This window comes from Protopterus annectens, chromosome 10.part0 (genome assembly GCF_019279795.1).
Source record: "Protopterus annectens isolate FY-2018-M chromosome 10.part0, PAN1.0, whole genome shotgun sequence".
Classification (NCBI taxonomy): domain Eukaryota; kingdom Metazoa; phylum Chordata; order Ceratodontiformes; family Protopteridae; genus Protopterus; species Protopterus annectens.
In genome coordinates, this window is record NC_056744.1 from 981,854,198 (window position 1) to 981,869,938 (window position 15,741).

The window sequence follows — 15,741 nt, forward strand, 5'->3', positions numbered from 1 at the left end:
ACACTTGTGAATAAACGGCCAAGTGTCACCCAAATACAGCATCTGTAGTAACAACAACACACTGTTGGGAATCTCTAAATTAAACATTTTTTTTATTCCAATAAAAGTTAAAACAAATGTGTGTGTGTGTGTTATGAGATCACGCAAAGCGAAAGAGCTCTACAATTCACTCTCAATTTTTCTGTCTTGCTAAAATTTGTGCATCTGTTCTTTACCTGATGATTTGAGCATGAGATCACTACAGAGCTCCCTGCTGATACTCTGGTACTCATGTTCATGCCACACCTTTCCATCAGGGGTTCGGACTTTGGTTTCAACTGGATTAAACCCTACAAGTGAAAAAGCATGAACTGTTAGATTCATAGCAGTCTTCAATCATTCAGCACAATTTATAACACTATCTAGACCTATGCTCACTAAATGCAATTCTCAGGTATTGAATACATCAATATGGCACTGTTCAAAAGAGAAAATGTAAGGTGGCCCTGACATGAGGTTCCCTTCAAAATAAACAGAGCCAAAGCCCACAGCAAGCCAGGCAGAGTATCAGGGATTTAAATCTTTAACATCAGTAACCCAAACTTGTGAATGACATCAGAAACTAATGGGCCAACCAATGAAACACAGAAAGGACAAAGCATCCTAAACTTACTTACTCTTCCTTAAATGGAAGTCACTGTCTACAATTTATATAGATACCACATGTTGTGGTATCAAGTGTAAGACAACACAATTGTGTAAGAACTTACCCTAACAAGAAATGTCAGACTGATCACTGTTCAGTATTACTAACAAGTGGGATACCTTGCCATGGACATCCATACATCTGGCTAGGATACCGAAGCCTAGGAGTCTTCCTCGCATAATGTACATCCAACATATAACCAAAATGCACCAAGTTTATGTGGTACATAAGAAATGTATGGGTGCAAATTACATAATGACTTTCTTACCCTACACCTGAAAGACAGCAAGGCAAAAAAGAGAAAAAAAAAATAATCAAAAAGCATGTCAACCATAAGAAGGGAGAAGAAAAGGATGCCACTTCAGTCGAAAATAAATCAAGAAAGGTGGGAAGTAATACTGCAACAATCAGTTGGACAATTACTGTTGCATTCTTATACAGATGTACTACTTCCTTCCTATGATCACAATTGCATATTACTAATAATTGTGATAAGTCTCAAAGCTTTTCAAGTCTCAATGATTAAGTAACGAGGATGTGAGACAGAATCTAGAACGCCATAAAAGATGGACATAGCAAATCCAGCTCTAACCCTAGAAAAGGCAGCAATCTTGTAATACCTGGTGATGAAATACACAGAAGAGCAAGTAGAAGCTTCTAAAACAGATCTGGTACAGTAGGCCTCAACAAACCTTGATTCCTTTCCATTTCAGAAAAAGCAAATGGAAACGGCAGAAGAGATCCATTTAGAAATTGTCTGACCCAACCTCCTGTCCTGAAAGGAAACAGAAAAGTGATCTTCTGACAGAATGCAGCTCACAGACTCTTCTGGCAGAAGAACCACTACCAACTCAGTCTTCCAAGTACAAAACCTGTAGGATACAGAAGCACGCTCAAAGGGAGCGAGGATTAGTTTTTGTAAAACATAATTAAGGTCCCAAGGAACAGGATGAGGAGGAGAAGTTGTGAAGGACACCCTTTAAAAATTGTTTAACCTCAAAACGTTAAGATAAAGGTGGATCAGAGAAGTAAGGCAGTATGGAAGACAAATGAACTTTAACAGAAGAGTATACAAAGCCTAAAATAAGTAAGAAAGAATATCTGGTATACTTAATAACAAAGCGTCTTGATCTTTTCTCCTACTACAAAAATAAAAGCTCTATTTAGAAACAAAAGAGTTTCCAGTAACAGGATTTCTAGCTTCCTGTAAGACCTGAAGCAAATCCTCAGAAAACAGGTGCCTGAAAGATTCTAGTCTGTAGGTATGGATGAATGAGCCCTTTTGCTGTATAAGTAAGTCCATCCTATGAGATAACTTGTGATGACTGCCCTGGGTCAGTTAAAAAAAAGAAGGGGTGTCAGTGTTTTCTGGACTGAAAGGGGATCACCAGCAAGACTTTTAATTTGTCCTTCGTAATTTTGTGAAGAACCTTGGGATTTACAGGCAGGGGAGGGAATTTGTACATGAATTGCTTCTAAGAAAGAGGCAATGTGTCAATCTCCCAATTATCTGGGCATGGAATTCTAGAACTACACAGCCACAGCTACCCGTTCATATTGGAGGCAAACAGATCTATCTGAGGAGTACCCCAGTGACGGACAATCTAGACAATCTAAAGGAAGACCTATCTAATTTAACATCCATTTTTGAAGGTCTGCCTGGTATCAGCTCAAGTTATGTCACAGAATTACTTCTGAGGGAATGTAAACTGCCAGCAAAAGACAAGTTTATCCGTATAAGACAAAGAAGACAAGTCCCAGACGCAGCAGCTTCCACACTGAGGTTTAATAAATTCGACACAACTATCACTTAAAGCGCTTTTCGTCTGCTACCAATGCAGACTTCATCAGAAGTGATAAAATCAAGTTGCTAGAACATTTAAATAGTTGCAGACACTAACCACCACAAGACAATTAAGTATTTAACTATTTAAAGGTACACTATCATAAAAATAAATACAGATGAATCTAAATACAAAATGCATTACTTATAATTACTTTTAAAAGGCAAGATAATATAAACACATAAAAGCAAGGCAAATTAACAATATATTAAGTAAAATATAAAATAAGAAGAAAGAGAGGAAAAGGCACAAAACATGAAAGAACTTTCAATAATAAAACAACTCTAAGTGGTTCCTTTACCTCTGTAAACTCTTCAATTTTAGAAAACTACTGATGGAATTGTTTTCATTCAAACCTGGAACATTACTTGCGTCAAGTTTAATTTGCCATATAAGTTCCAACTCTTCAAGTTTGAATGCTGAATAACTATTTAAATGTTCTAGCAACTTGATTTGATCACTTCTGATGAAGTCTGCATTGGTAGCAGACGAAAAGCGCTTTAAGTGATAAATGTGTTGAATTTATTAAACCTCAGTGTGGAAGCTGCTGCGTCTGGGACTTGTCTTCTTTGTCTTAAAAAGTTTGTTGTGCCTTTTCGTTTACAAAGTTTAGCCGTATAGCTCTGCCCCAAGCAGTCACTGCAAATCAGTAAAGGCAGAAGAATCTTGTCTCGTTTAGCTTGTTTACAAAAGTACAGACAGTTGTGTACACTTACTATAAATGTAGATGTTCAAGTGTATTCACTGTTGCAGTCATGACATTTGGGTTATCTGCCTGCAGGTAGCCCTCAGCCGGCCTGAATACAAGAGTCTTCGGATTTCTGCGTCGGATGCTGTCGCTTCTTCCATGACGTCAGGTCATCAGGGGTATGAAACATGCACCCGACACCATTACATCAGTTTTTCTTGCCCCAGATGTCAGGTGCCCCCACAATAGGAAGGAATTATATGGCATAGAACACCCCCAACAAAAAGCAAATACACATGATATAATATATGCCAAACAAGAAGGAAAGATAAAAGTCAAGAGAAGTCAGGGGGCTGGAGGGAGGGTAACCGGGACTGCAACAGTGAATACACTCTAACATCTACATTTATGGTAAGTGTACACAACTGTATTATCTTCTTCGTGTTTCATTGTTGCAGTCATCACATTTGGGCCGATTCCCAAAGCTAAGGAAGGCTGGAGGTAGTTAGCATTAGGGCTAGCAATCAGGCCCTGTAAGACTGCTGTGGCAAATCCAGCTCTGGATTTAGAAAAGATAGGCAGGTGGTAATGCTTGGTGAAAGTATGTACAGAGCTCCAGGTAGCAACTTCCAGGATGTCCCTGGTAGGGACTCCTCTGAGAAATGCTGTAGAGGTAGTTGCAGCCCTGCTGAAATGTGATCTTATCCCCTGTGAGGTAGGTTTTCCACGGTGCTTGTAGCAGAAATGGATGCAATGGGCTACCCATTTGGAAATGGTTTGCTTTGAAATAGCCTTCCCCTCTGCCCCTACAGCAAAGCTAACTAGCAGCAGGTCAGATTTTCTGAGAGGCTTTGTCCTGTCCAAACAGAATCTAAGCTGCTGTGCACGTCCAGAAAATGCAATATCCTTTCCTCTTTATTTTGAGGATTAGGGGGAAAAGTAGGCAAATGAATGGACTGGTTTAGAGCCACACTAGACACTACCTTGGGTTAAAAGGATAGATTAGTCCTGAGGGAAAACCTGTCCGCATGGAAGATAATGAAGGGTTCCACTGCCATGAGGGCCTGCAATTCAGACACTCTTCTTGCTGAAGTGATGGCGAGAAGCAAGGCTGTTTTCCAAGAAATTAATTTCAACTCTGCTGTAGCAGCTGGTTCAAAGGGGGGGAAGAGTTTGTTTTTCCAACACAATGTTAAGGTCCCAGGCATGAGTGGGAGCTCTCCTGGGGAGTCCTAAATTTTTGGCCCCTCTAAGGAATTGTTTTAGCAGGGGATGGGAGAAGAGGGGTGGTTCAGTATTATAATGTGCTGAAATGGCAGAGGCATGAATCTTAATAGAAGAGATAGGCTCTTGTGGGGCATTTCTGTTAAATAATCTAGAATATGATGTAAGCTGGGCACCGTTGTGCCCATCCCCTGAGCCTGGCTCCAGTAACAGGAACAGTATCTTTTCCACTTTTCTGAATAGGATTTTCTAGTACTAGGCCTCCTTGCCTCAAGAATGACATCCAGCACCTGCTTACTGAGGGAATTAGCCAGGCTGCAAGGTTCAGGGTTTGAAGCTGAGGGTGCAGAATCTGGCCCGCCTGCTGGGACAGCAGGGAAAGGGTCTGAGTCAGGTGCCATGGTTGTAGCACTGTCGGACTGTGCAAAAGGGGGTACCAGTGCAAGCTTGGAACGTGGATGCCTTGAGCTCAGGGAATTAGCCAGGCTGCAAGGTTCAGGGTTTGAAGCTGAGGGTGCAGAATCTGGCCTGCCTGCTGGGACAGCAGAGAAGGTGTCTAAGGCAGGTGCCATGGTTGTAGCACTGTCAGACTGCGCAAAAGGGGGTACCAGTGCTGGCATGGCCAGTCTGGTGCAATCAGTATTGTCCTTGGCTTGTCCTGTTTGATCTTTAGTAGAACCTTCGAGAGGAGAGGCAGAGGGGGAAATGCATAAACTGAGAGGCTTTCCCAGGTAAAGGACAGGGCATCCACTTTCCAAGCTTGACTGTGGGAAGTTCTGGTGCAGAACTTGTTCAGTTGGTAGTTCTGAGGGGAGGCAAACAGGTCTACCTCTGTTGTCCCCCATTTGCTCCTCAAGAGTTTGAATATTTTGGGTTCCAGTTTCCATTCGTGTGGGTCCATGATATTTCTGCTTAAGTCGTCTGCCAGTGAATTTAGTTTGCCTGGCAGGAATTGAGCTTGTAGGTTCACTTGGTAGCTTAAGGCTGCGTTCCGCAGAGCCATGGCTAGTCTGCAAAATGGGTAGGGAATGGGTTCCTCCCTGCTTGTTTACGTACCACATAACTGTGGTGTTGTCTGTCTTTACCAACAGTTGTCCTGGAAGAATAAGATCTTTGAAGGCTGTCAGAGCATTCTGTACAGCTAACATTTCTTTTTGATTGATATATAGGTGCCTCTGTTTTGGGTTCCATTTGCCCTGAATGCATCGCCCTGCCATGTGAGCTCCCAATGCATAGTCTGATGGGCGTGTTGTTAGGGTTTGGGCGGCAGGGGGATGAGTGAAAGGGAGTCCCTTGTTGTGGTAGCAGGCCTCTGCCCACCAAAGGAACTCTGCCCTTAGACAAGAAATGATAGGAATCATTGTTTCCAGGTCCTGAGAATGTTGACACCATCATAGACTTTTTAGATACCAATGACGTTTCCTCATATGCAGTCTTGCATATGGAATTAACAGACTGCAAGAGGCCATGAACCCCAGGGCTTGCAGGATTTTCCTTGCAGATAGCTGGGTTTTTGTGGCCAATAGGCTGAAGTAGGTTGTCAAATAAACTTGTTTCTCTGGAGTGAGGAATGCCATCTGGGAAGTTGTGTTCAAGCTTGCTCCCAGGAATACAATCTGTTGGCAGGGTAATATGTTTGATTTCTTCTCGTTGATGGTGTACTCAAGTGCGGTTAGAAGTAGCTTTACACATGCCAGGTGTTGAAATAGCAAGTTCCGACTCTCTGCCTGAATCAGGCAATCGTCCAAGTATGGGTAAATCTGAATATTTCTCTGCCTGCAAAATGCAATAGCTGGAGCTAAGCAATTTGTGAATACCCTGGGTGCAGTAGATAAGCTAAAGGGAAGTGCAGAGAACTAACAGTGCATGGAGCCTGCCCTGAAACATAGGTATTTTCTGCAGGATTCCCTTATTGGGATGTGCAGGTAAGCTTCTTTTAAGTCTAGGGTTGCCAGTCAGGCATCCTTGGCTAGCATAGGAAGAAGCCGTTGAAGAGTTAGCATTTTGAATTTTGGAACCACCAGAAAGGTGTTGAGAACAGACAGGTTCAGGATAGGACGCCAGGAGTTTTCTTTTCTGGGAACCAGGAAAAGTCTTGAATAAAAACCTTGTTCCCTTTGTTCTGTTGGGACAGGTTGAATAGCCCTGATACTGAGGAGAGAGAGAGCACTCGTTTTTGGGCCTTCGCCCACTGATTTGGGGAAGGTCTGGCCATCCACTTAGGTTTGGGAGTAAGTGGAATCTGTATCCTAGGGAAACTGTTTAAAACCCATTTGTCTTGGGTAATGAGGTCCCAGTTTTTTTTGCATGCAGGGTGAGCTTTCCTCCTAAGGGAGCAAGTAGATGAGCAAGGCTTGGAAGAGTTAAGGATAAATCATTGTGCCATTTTTCTGTAGGGGGGGTGGCTTAGTACTCCCTGCTTTGGAAGTGGAAGCCCCCCACTTCTTAGATCTGTGCATGGTCTTAGACTGAAGTCTTGGTGGTCTGCTGCTCCTGGGTTTGGACTGAGAAGGCCTGGAAGTGACCGGAAAGGACTAGTTCTTTGAAGGCCAATGCCTACTGAATCTAGGTGGCCGTATTTGTAAGAAATCCTTAACAGTTTGCATAGATTTAGCTTTTTCCTCCATCCTTTTGAGGACTTCTGCTTTGTTGTCAAAAAGGCACTCTTGGTTTAAGGGTGCATCCAGTAATTTAGCTATAACATGATCTGGCAAGTTTTGTTCCTTAAGCCAAGCATGCCTTCTAAGTACAGACCCAATGACAGCAGCCCTGAAAGATCCTTCTAAAGCATCAAAACCACATTGCAAAGTATGTTTACCCACTTGGTCAGCAAAACGCATTAACTCTTGAAAATATTTGTGTTCAGCATAGTCAGGAATCACCATCATTTTCTGTTTAAGTAATCCCATAATATGCTGCTGATACTTTAACATTTGAAACTAGCAATTTAAAGCCCTAATGGCCAAAGTAGCAGAAGTGTATACCTTCTTACCCAATCTGTCTAAAGCTCTAGAGTCTCTATCAGAAGGGGTTGGGATTTTTGGCAGTAGCAGCCTTAATGCCTTTTGGTCCTTGGGAAATGGTCTCTGGATCCGCAGTAGGATTCTTGAAGAGGAATTTGTGAGAGTCAGGTAAAACTGTAGTACCGGTTAGGTTTCCTGGGAGCTGAAGGCAAAGTGCCTGGGGTAAGGCTGGATTCTGAGAAAACATCACTACAATCTCCAGAAAGTACAGTTTTGTACCTACCATAAATGTAGATGTCCGATAGGTATGCATCTGCAGTCATCACATATGGGTTGTCCTGCCTCAGGCAGCCCTTCGGTCGGCCGGATTCCAAAGTCTGGGTCCGGCGTCGGCTGATGTCACCCTTTCCCCGACGTCAGAGCGCCTGGGATATAAAAGCGTCAGCCAACGCCATCTTCCTCAGTGTTTCTTGCCCCAGATGCCAGGTGCCCTCAAAGGCTAAATTTGGAGAAATGCAATAAATTCCAAACATGCACAGAAATATATATATATATATATATATATATATATATAAATATATATATAAAACAAATACACCACAATAGATAACCCCAGCTAGCTATGAGAGGGAAAAGTACCCAATAAATACCAAAGAGGGGAAGGAGGGAGGGTTAAACCTGACTGCAGATGCATACCTATCGGACATCTACATTTATGGTAGGTACAAAACTGTACCATGTCCTTCAAGGATGCATCTGCAGTCATCACATATGGGTAGAATACCACAGCCAATCTGTGGGTGGAGGATCTATGTAAAGGATGGTGTAGCTAAAATGCCCTGCAGGACTGCTGTAGCAAAGCCTGCTCTGGATCTGGAATATAAAGGTAAATTGTAATGCTTGGAAAATGTATGCACGGAGCTCCATGTAGCAGCTTCTAAAATGTCCTTGGTAGCCACCCCTCTTAAGAAGGCTGTGGAGGTGGCTGTGGCTCTGGTGGAGTGAGGTCTAATGTTAGCTGGCACAGTTTTTCCATGAAAGGAATAACAAAAACGAATGCAATTCCCTATCCATTTTGAAATTGTCCGTTTGGAAATTGCTTTTCCTTGTGCACCAGCAGCATATGCTACCAACAACTGGTCAGTTTTTCTGTAGCTTTTAGTTCTGTCCAAGTAGTAGCGCAACTGTCTGTGTATGTCCAGGGTGTGCAGAAGTTTCTCCCCTTTGTTTTGTGGATTTGGAAAGAAGGTAGGCAGGTGAATAGCTTGGTTTAATGAGACCCTGGATACCACCTTTGGCATAAATGAAGGATTGGTTCTCAATGAGACTCTGTCCTGATGAAAAATAAGAAATGGCTGTACTGCCATGAGGGCCTGTAACTCAGATACTCTTCTTGCTGAGGTTATGGCCAGAAGGAAGGCAGTCTTCCAAGACAGGAACTGTAGTTCTGCAGATGCTGCTGGCTCAAAGGGAGGCAGAGTTAGTTTTTCCAACACGCGGTTAAGGTCCCAAGTAGGCACTGGAGGTTTCCTTGGAGGATTGATGTTTTTAATTCCTCTTAGAAACTGTCTTAGGAGAGGATGAGAAAAGACAGGTGGATCAGTATTGTACTCTGCTGAAATTGCTGAAGCATGAATTTTAATGGAAGAGTAAGACAGGCCATTGTGGAGCATTTCTGCCAAGTATTCCAAGATATGTGCCATGTTCATCACTGTCGCATCTAGGCCCTTTGTGATGCTCCAAGTGCGAAATCTTTTCCATTTTGCTGAATATGCCTTTCTTGTGGAAGGCCGGCGAGCTTCCATGATGATATCCTTCACTCTCTTGGATAGCTTATCCTGAGGAGGAGTCAAGGTATTTTCCAGGCTGTTAGTTGCAAGGTTTTCAGGTTGGAATGGAGAGTTTTGTAATTGTGCTGTGTCAGGAGAAGTGGCCATTGAGGAAGAGGCCATGGTTTCGTGCGTGACATGCTCTTTAGCAGTGGGTACCAGTGCTGTCTTGGCCAGTCCGGAGCTATCAGAATCACTTTTGGCTGCTCTGTCCTGATCTTCAGTAAGGCCTTGGTCATTAATGGAAGAGGTGGAAATGCATACACTGTTAGAGTTCTCCAGCTGAAAGAGAGGGCGTCCACTTTCCATGCTTGTGGGTGGTATGTCCTTGAGCAGAATTTCTTCAGCTGATGATTGTGGGGGGAGGCAAAAAGATCTATGTCCGGGCTTCCCCATGATTGCGTTATCTGTAGGAAGATGTCTGGGTGCAGCATCCATTCGTGTGCATCCATGATATTTCTGCTTAAGCTGTCCGCCAGTATATTGTCTTTTCCTGGCACAAACTGGGATTGCAGCTCTATATTGAGTTTCAAGGAAAGTTACCATAGATTCATTGCCAGTCTGCAAAGAGAGTAGGAATGGGTGCCTCCTTGCTTATGTACCACATAACTGTGGTGTTATCTGTCCTTATTAGCAGGTGGCCTTGATGCAGAAAGAGTTTGAAATCCTCAATTGCATGTATCACTGCCAGCATTTCCTTTTGGTTTATGTGCATGCGTATCTCCTTTTGTGACCATAGTCCTTGAATACATCTGCCCTCCATGTGTGCTCCCCAACCGTGGTCTGAAGCGTCGGTTGTAATGGTTTGGCTGGCTATTGGTTTGCTGAAGGGCAGACCCCTGTTTGACTGGCTTGCTTGAGCCCACCACAGAAATTCCTTTTGGAGGCGTGGAATGAGTGGGATCAAAGTTTCTAAGCTGTGACTGTGCTGAGTCCATAAACTCCTTAGGTACCATTATAGTTTCCTCATATGCAGCCTTGCTTGTGGAATCAGAAGAATGCAAGATGCCATGTAACCCAGGGCCTGCAGGATTTTCCTTGCAGTCAGCTGAGTTTGTCTTGTCAGATTCTTGAAGTAATCCGGTAGTTGTCTTTGTTTTTCTTCTGTGAGAAAAGCCATTTGGGTGGTTGTGTCTAGATCCGCACCCAGAAAAGTTATTCTTTGGGATGGAACAAGTCTTGATTTGTGAATGTTGACTGTATATCCCAAGGCCTGCAGTAGGTGGATGGCATAATTCAAGTCCTTTACCAAAGTTTGTTGGCTGTCCGCTTGTATAAGGCAGTCGTCCAGATATGGGTATATTTGAATCCCCTGAAGTCTGCAGTGTGCAATTACTGATGCCAGGCATTTCGTGAATACTCTGGGCGCAGTAAATAAGCCAAAGGGCAATGCTGAGAATTGATAATGCTCTGAACCTGCAAGAAATCTGAGGTGTCTTCTGCAACTTTGTCTGATAGGGACATGCAGGTATGCCTCCTTGAGGTCTAGAGTCACCAGCCAAGACCCCTTGCCCAGCATGGGAAGGAGTTGCTGTAGAGTCAGCATTTTGAATTTTGGCACAATGAGATAAGTATTCAGTGCGGACAAGTCGAGAATAGGCCTCCATTGGATTTTCTTTTCTTGGAACAAGGAATGGTCTGGAATAAAACCCTTGGCCTTGTTCTGAAAAAGGAACCTTTTCTATAGCTTTAATTTGCATTAAGTTGGAGATTTGTTTCAAAGCCTCTGCCCTTCGATTTGGTGGCAGGTCTGGCATGCCTTTTGTTTTTGGCAATGTGTGAAAATGGAACCTGTATCCTTCGTCTATTATTTGCAGTGTCCATTTGTCTCTTGTAATACTGTGCCAATTTTCTGAGAATAAAGAAAGCTTTCCGCCCAAAGGTGCTTCTAATTGAGCCCTGGTTGGCGGAGTCAAAGCAAAGTCATTGAGTCTGTCCTTGTGCAGCAGTTGTAGGTCCTGCACTACCTCTCTGGTTGGGAGGCTGCCATTGATGTCCTCTGTATGAGCCTCTAGCTTGCCCTCTACCTCTGGCACGCCTGTTCTTGCCTCTCTGAAATCTTTCTGTGTCCGGAAAGGACCAATTCTTGGTAGGCCAATTTCTGCTGAATCTTGGTGGTTGGACTTATAGAAAATCTTTGACTGTTTGTACAGATTTTGCCTTTTCCTCAAATTTCTTTAAGACCTCCTGGGCAGTGGAGCCAAATAACTTTTGCTTTTCCAGTGGAGCATCCAAAAGCTTAGCTTTAACATGGTCTGGCAGAGATTGTTCCTTCAGCCAAGCATGCCTACGTATGACTGCACCTGTCATAGCTGACCTACATGAAGCTTCCAATGCATCATAACCACACTGCAAGAAAAGGTTGCTAACCTGCTGGGAGTTATGTACCAGATCCTGAAGTGATTTGCGATCTAGGGGTTCAGGTGAAGACAATTTCTAATGCAATTCATCTAACAAATACTCTTGGTACTGTATCATATGAAATTGACAATTTAATGCCCTCATAGAAAGAGTAGCAGAAGTATACACTTTTTTACCCCATCTCTCTAAAGCCCTGGACTCCCTTTCAGAGGGGAGTGGATTTTTAGTTGTGGCAGCTGCAACCCCTTTAGGGCCCTGGGAAATAGTTTCTGGATCAGCAGAGTGGGCCTTGTAAAGAAAATGATGTGAGTCCGGGACCCTGTAGTACCTATCGGGTTTGACAGGGGCCGGAGGAAGAGTGTCAGGGGTTATGCTAGACTCAGAGTACACATCATCAATGACATTCAAAACAGGAGAAATAGCCAAAGGTCTATGCTGAGGTAAATGCAGAAAAGTTCTTAATCTTTTCCTGGAATCAGAGAATTCCTGGCCCTGCCATTTGAAATGCTCTCTCATAGTGTGAAGGGTCTCCCAAGGATAGTTCTTCAGGAGGGAGGCCGAGGATAGATTCCTCTGCATCAGAGTCCTCGTAGGCCGAAAAAGCCCCCTCCTGGTAGTCCGAGAGAGCAGAGCCATCAGAGGCCTCCTCTGAGGAGTGGGGATCAGAGGGCTCAACCCTGGGCCTTTTGTCTAGAGGAGGTTGAGAGCCCCTGTCCGGATGGGGTTGAGAGCCCCTAATTAAGGAAATAAGGTCCTCTGCTAAGGTTAGAATCTGTGAACTTGTAGTGGGTCCCTGAGGAATAACCCTGGGAGGCATAGCTTTTGTGTGTTTAGCAGCTTTAGCCCTGGTGAATGCCTTTATGGACATGGATGCAGGAGGCCTGGCTGCACCACGTGCTGGTGTAGTTTTGTCTAGAGAAATGGTGTCGGAAGTTTCCAGGACACCAGTTTCTGAAGGAAATTGAATAACCGACTCAGCAGGGGCCTCCGGGGCCGAGGTTGTCGGTTGAGCGGTTTCGGGGGTCGGAAGTACCAAGGACTCTGTTTCAGCAGAGACCGAGACACTCGCGGTAGGCCTGGCCGTGGTTTCAGCCGAAACCGCGGCCCGCGTGTGTCGGTCCTTGTCCTTCCGTTTCTTTGTTAAATGTGAAGTCGGAGTCTCCGACGGCATATTGTACGAAAAACTAGCCCCAAAAATTCCTCTGCAAACTCCGCCCGACGTCTAAGAGTGCGTCGGTTGAAGGAAGCACAGGCTGAACAGGCCGAGACGTCGTGGTCTGGGCCTAGGCAGGGGAGGCAGTAAGAGTGGAAATCCTTATGAGGTATTTGTTTCCCACAAGTTAAGCAATTATTAACTTTATCTGACATCGGCTGAGGCAAGAAAGAGTCCCCAACGGGGTACTTAGCTTTTGAAGTCTTCGGTAGCTGAATTACAGGAGCTGGCCGACCAGCACTTGCGAACTGCTTCTGCTTCGGGCACCACGCGGCAAGAAAGACTGGGGAAGATGGCGTCGGCTGACGCTTTTATACCCCAGGCGCTCTGACGTTGGGGAAAGGGCGACATCAGCCGACGCCGGACCCAGACTTTGGAATCCGGCCGACCGAAGGGCTGCCTGAGGCAGGACAACCCATATGTGATGACTGCAGATGCATCCTTGAAGGACATCAGGAAGGTGGGTAGAGGCCTGTGTTGAGGCAGGTTTAAAAATTCCCTAAGTCTCTTTTTGGACTGAGAATAGTCCTGGCTTTCCCAGCGGAAATTCTCCCAAAGGGTATGCAAGGTTTCACCAAAGGAAAAATCTTCTGGAGGGAAAGCAGAGGGAATGAAATCCTCTGCATCAAAATCCTCATAAGTAGATCAGGGCAAATCTTGGTAGTCAGAAGGGAGAGAGATATCAGATTCCTGATTAGAAGAATCAGAAAGAAAATCAGTTCTAGGTCTCAGAGGGGGAAGGCTGGCTTCCCTTAATTAAGGTAATAAGGTCTTCAGCCATTCTAATCATTTGTTTTTGAGGCATATGGGTCTGAGAATGTGCTTTTGTCGTCAGTTTTCTAGGCGCAGTGCGAGCTTTAGGCTTGAGGAATTCGGTATTCTTAGCTTGAAACAAAGTCGTCAGTTTAATATGAAAATCGGTAGGCCTGAATTCACCCTAAGAAGCCAGTGCCTGCACAGCAGCTCCGGAACCATCGAAGGTAGAAACATCTACATGTTCCATAGTCGAAGAAGCATCGCACGGCATACAAGACTCCGAATGGTTCTCAGTAGAGTCCTGTGAATCTGAAGTAGCAGGCATCAGGGGCTGCAAAAGCGCCTCACTGAGTACCGGCGGACTGGCGACTAGCTTAACGGAAATGTCATCGGCAGTTTTGGACCTATGCGGTCTCTCTGTTTTTATCCTTACGTTTTTTCAGAAGATCGGTAGTCGGATGGCTTAAAGAAGCCATTTTGGAGTACGGAGATAGAGAACAAAAATATTTAGCTACAAAAATAGCCAGACAACAAATAGTGCAGGCGTTGAACAAGGCACAAAACTGACAGCGAGGGACGTCGTGGTCTGGGCCTAAACACGTGATGCAGTAAGAATGAAAATGTCTATGAGGTGTTTGCTTTCCACAGGCAAGACAATTGTTAATTTTTTTTGACATCGGTTAGAGCAAGAAAAAAGGATTCCCAATGGGGTACTTATCTTTTTGAAGACTTCAGGTCTGAAACTCAAAAACGAAAATTTCAGGAGTCGGCCAACCGGCACTTGTGAACTGCTTCTGCTTCAGGCACCACACAGCAAGAAAGACTGATGTAATGGTGTCGACTGCATGTTTTATACCCTTGTCAACCTGACGTCATGGACGAAGCAACAGCATCCGATGCAGAAATCTGAACACTGGTATTCAGTCCTGTTGAGGGCTACCTGCAGGAAGATGACCCAAATTTGATGACTGCAACAGTGAAACACGAAGAACATCTGGTTTCCTTGGTGTTCTGATACTAAGGAAGCCTTTTAGGAAAAGCTTGACATCCAATCTTGAAGACAAGGGGGGGGGGGGGGTCATAGGCAGAAAACCACAAAGGTGGCTGAAAGATGAGCTTGTCCTGGAGTAGGATAATCCAGTCTTCAGTAACTCACACAAGACAAAACCACAGGAATATCCACAGACAATGGTTGTAGGTTTTGAGGAAAAACACCAGATGGAAAACCTCTTCCAGTTGGATAAGTAGGATTTCCTAGTATTGTTTTTTTTTGGCCTCCTGAAGAACTTCCTCAGAAAATAGGTGTCTAAAAGGAATCAAAAGGGAGTCACTAGCAAGATTTTTGAATGTTCCTGTTGTATTTTTAACAAAACTTTCTGCAGAAGGGGGAAAGAGGGAATGCATGATGTCCACCTTTCAAGCATGAGGATTGTGAATTCTGGCACAAAACTTTGGAAGTTGTCTGTTCATACGGAAGACAAAGAAATCTACTGGAGGAGTAACCCACCGAATGATAGCACCCAAAAACACATCCCTGTACAGCATCCATTAGTGGGACTGAGTCACGGTCCTGCTCAACATGTCTGTTACAGCATTTGACCTGGAAGGAATGTAAACTACATGGATAATTAGCTGATACAGAGTTGCCAACTCCCAAAGTCCTGAGAACAAACCTGCACAGGAGATATGACTTGCCCCCCCCCCCCCTGTTGACATACCAAAGAACTGTGGTGTTGTCTGTGAACCACTTTAGGGGACCTGGAAGAAAAAGTGGGTGAAATGTTTGCACGGACAAAATGATAGCCCTCAACTCCTTTAAGTTTATGTGTTCCTACATTTGGGAAGGAGTCCACACATCTCGAACCCTCAAAGAAGTGAAGCCTGCCCCCATCCCATGTCGGGGGCATCTCTGATTAACTCCTGAGAAGGAAGAGGAGGACTGGAGAGGAACCTCTGGATTCAAGGTAACCCGTTGAATCTATCGCTAAAGTTCTTTTTTTCAAGCAGGGAAGGAAAGGAATAACAAAAAAATCCAGGGATTAAGATGTTGCATCCAGACTTACCTGAGGTACCACTGCATTTGATAGTATCCCACATTCATGGATAAAAGAGTACTAAACATATATAAGATACACTCTACACAGATTGATTACATTACAGCGACTATGGAGCAGTGGC

The 15,741-nt window shown here is 44.2% G+C and overlaps 1 protein-coding gene across 1 annotated transcript in view; it reads right to left on the reverse strand.

Moving 5' to 3' along the window:
- Positions 1-15,741, reverse strand: part of CEP350 (centrosomal protein 350) — a 3,609,946-nt gene that overhangs the window by 2,991,533 nt on the left and 602,672 nt on the right. Inside the window, exon 5 of the mRNA XM_044085746.1 lies at positions 216-329. Coding sequence (XP_043941681.1) covers positions 216-329 — 114 coding nt within the window. The remainder of the gene's footprint in view (positions 1-215; positions 330-15,741) is intronic.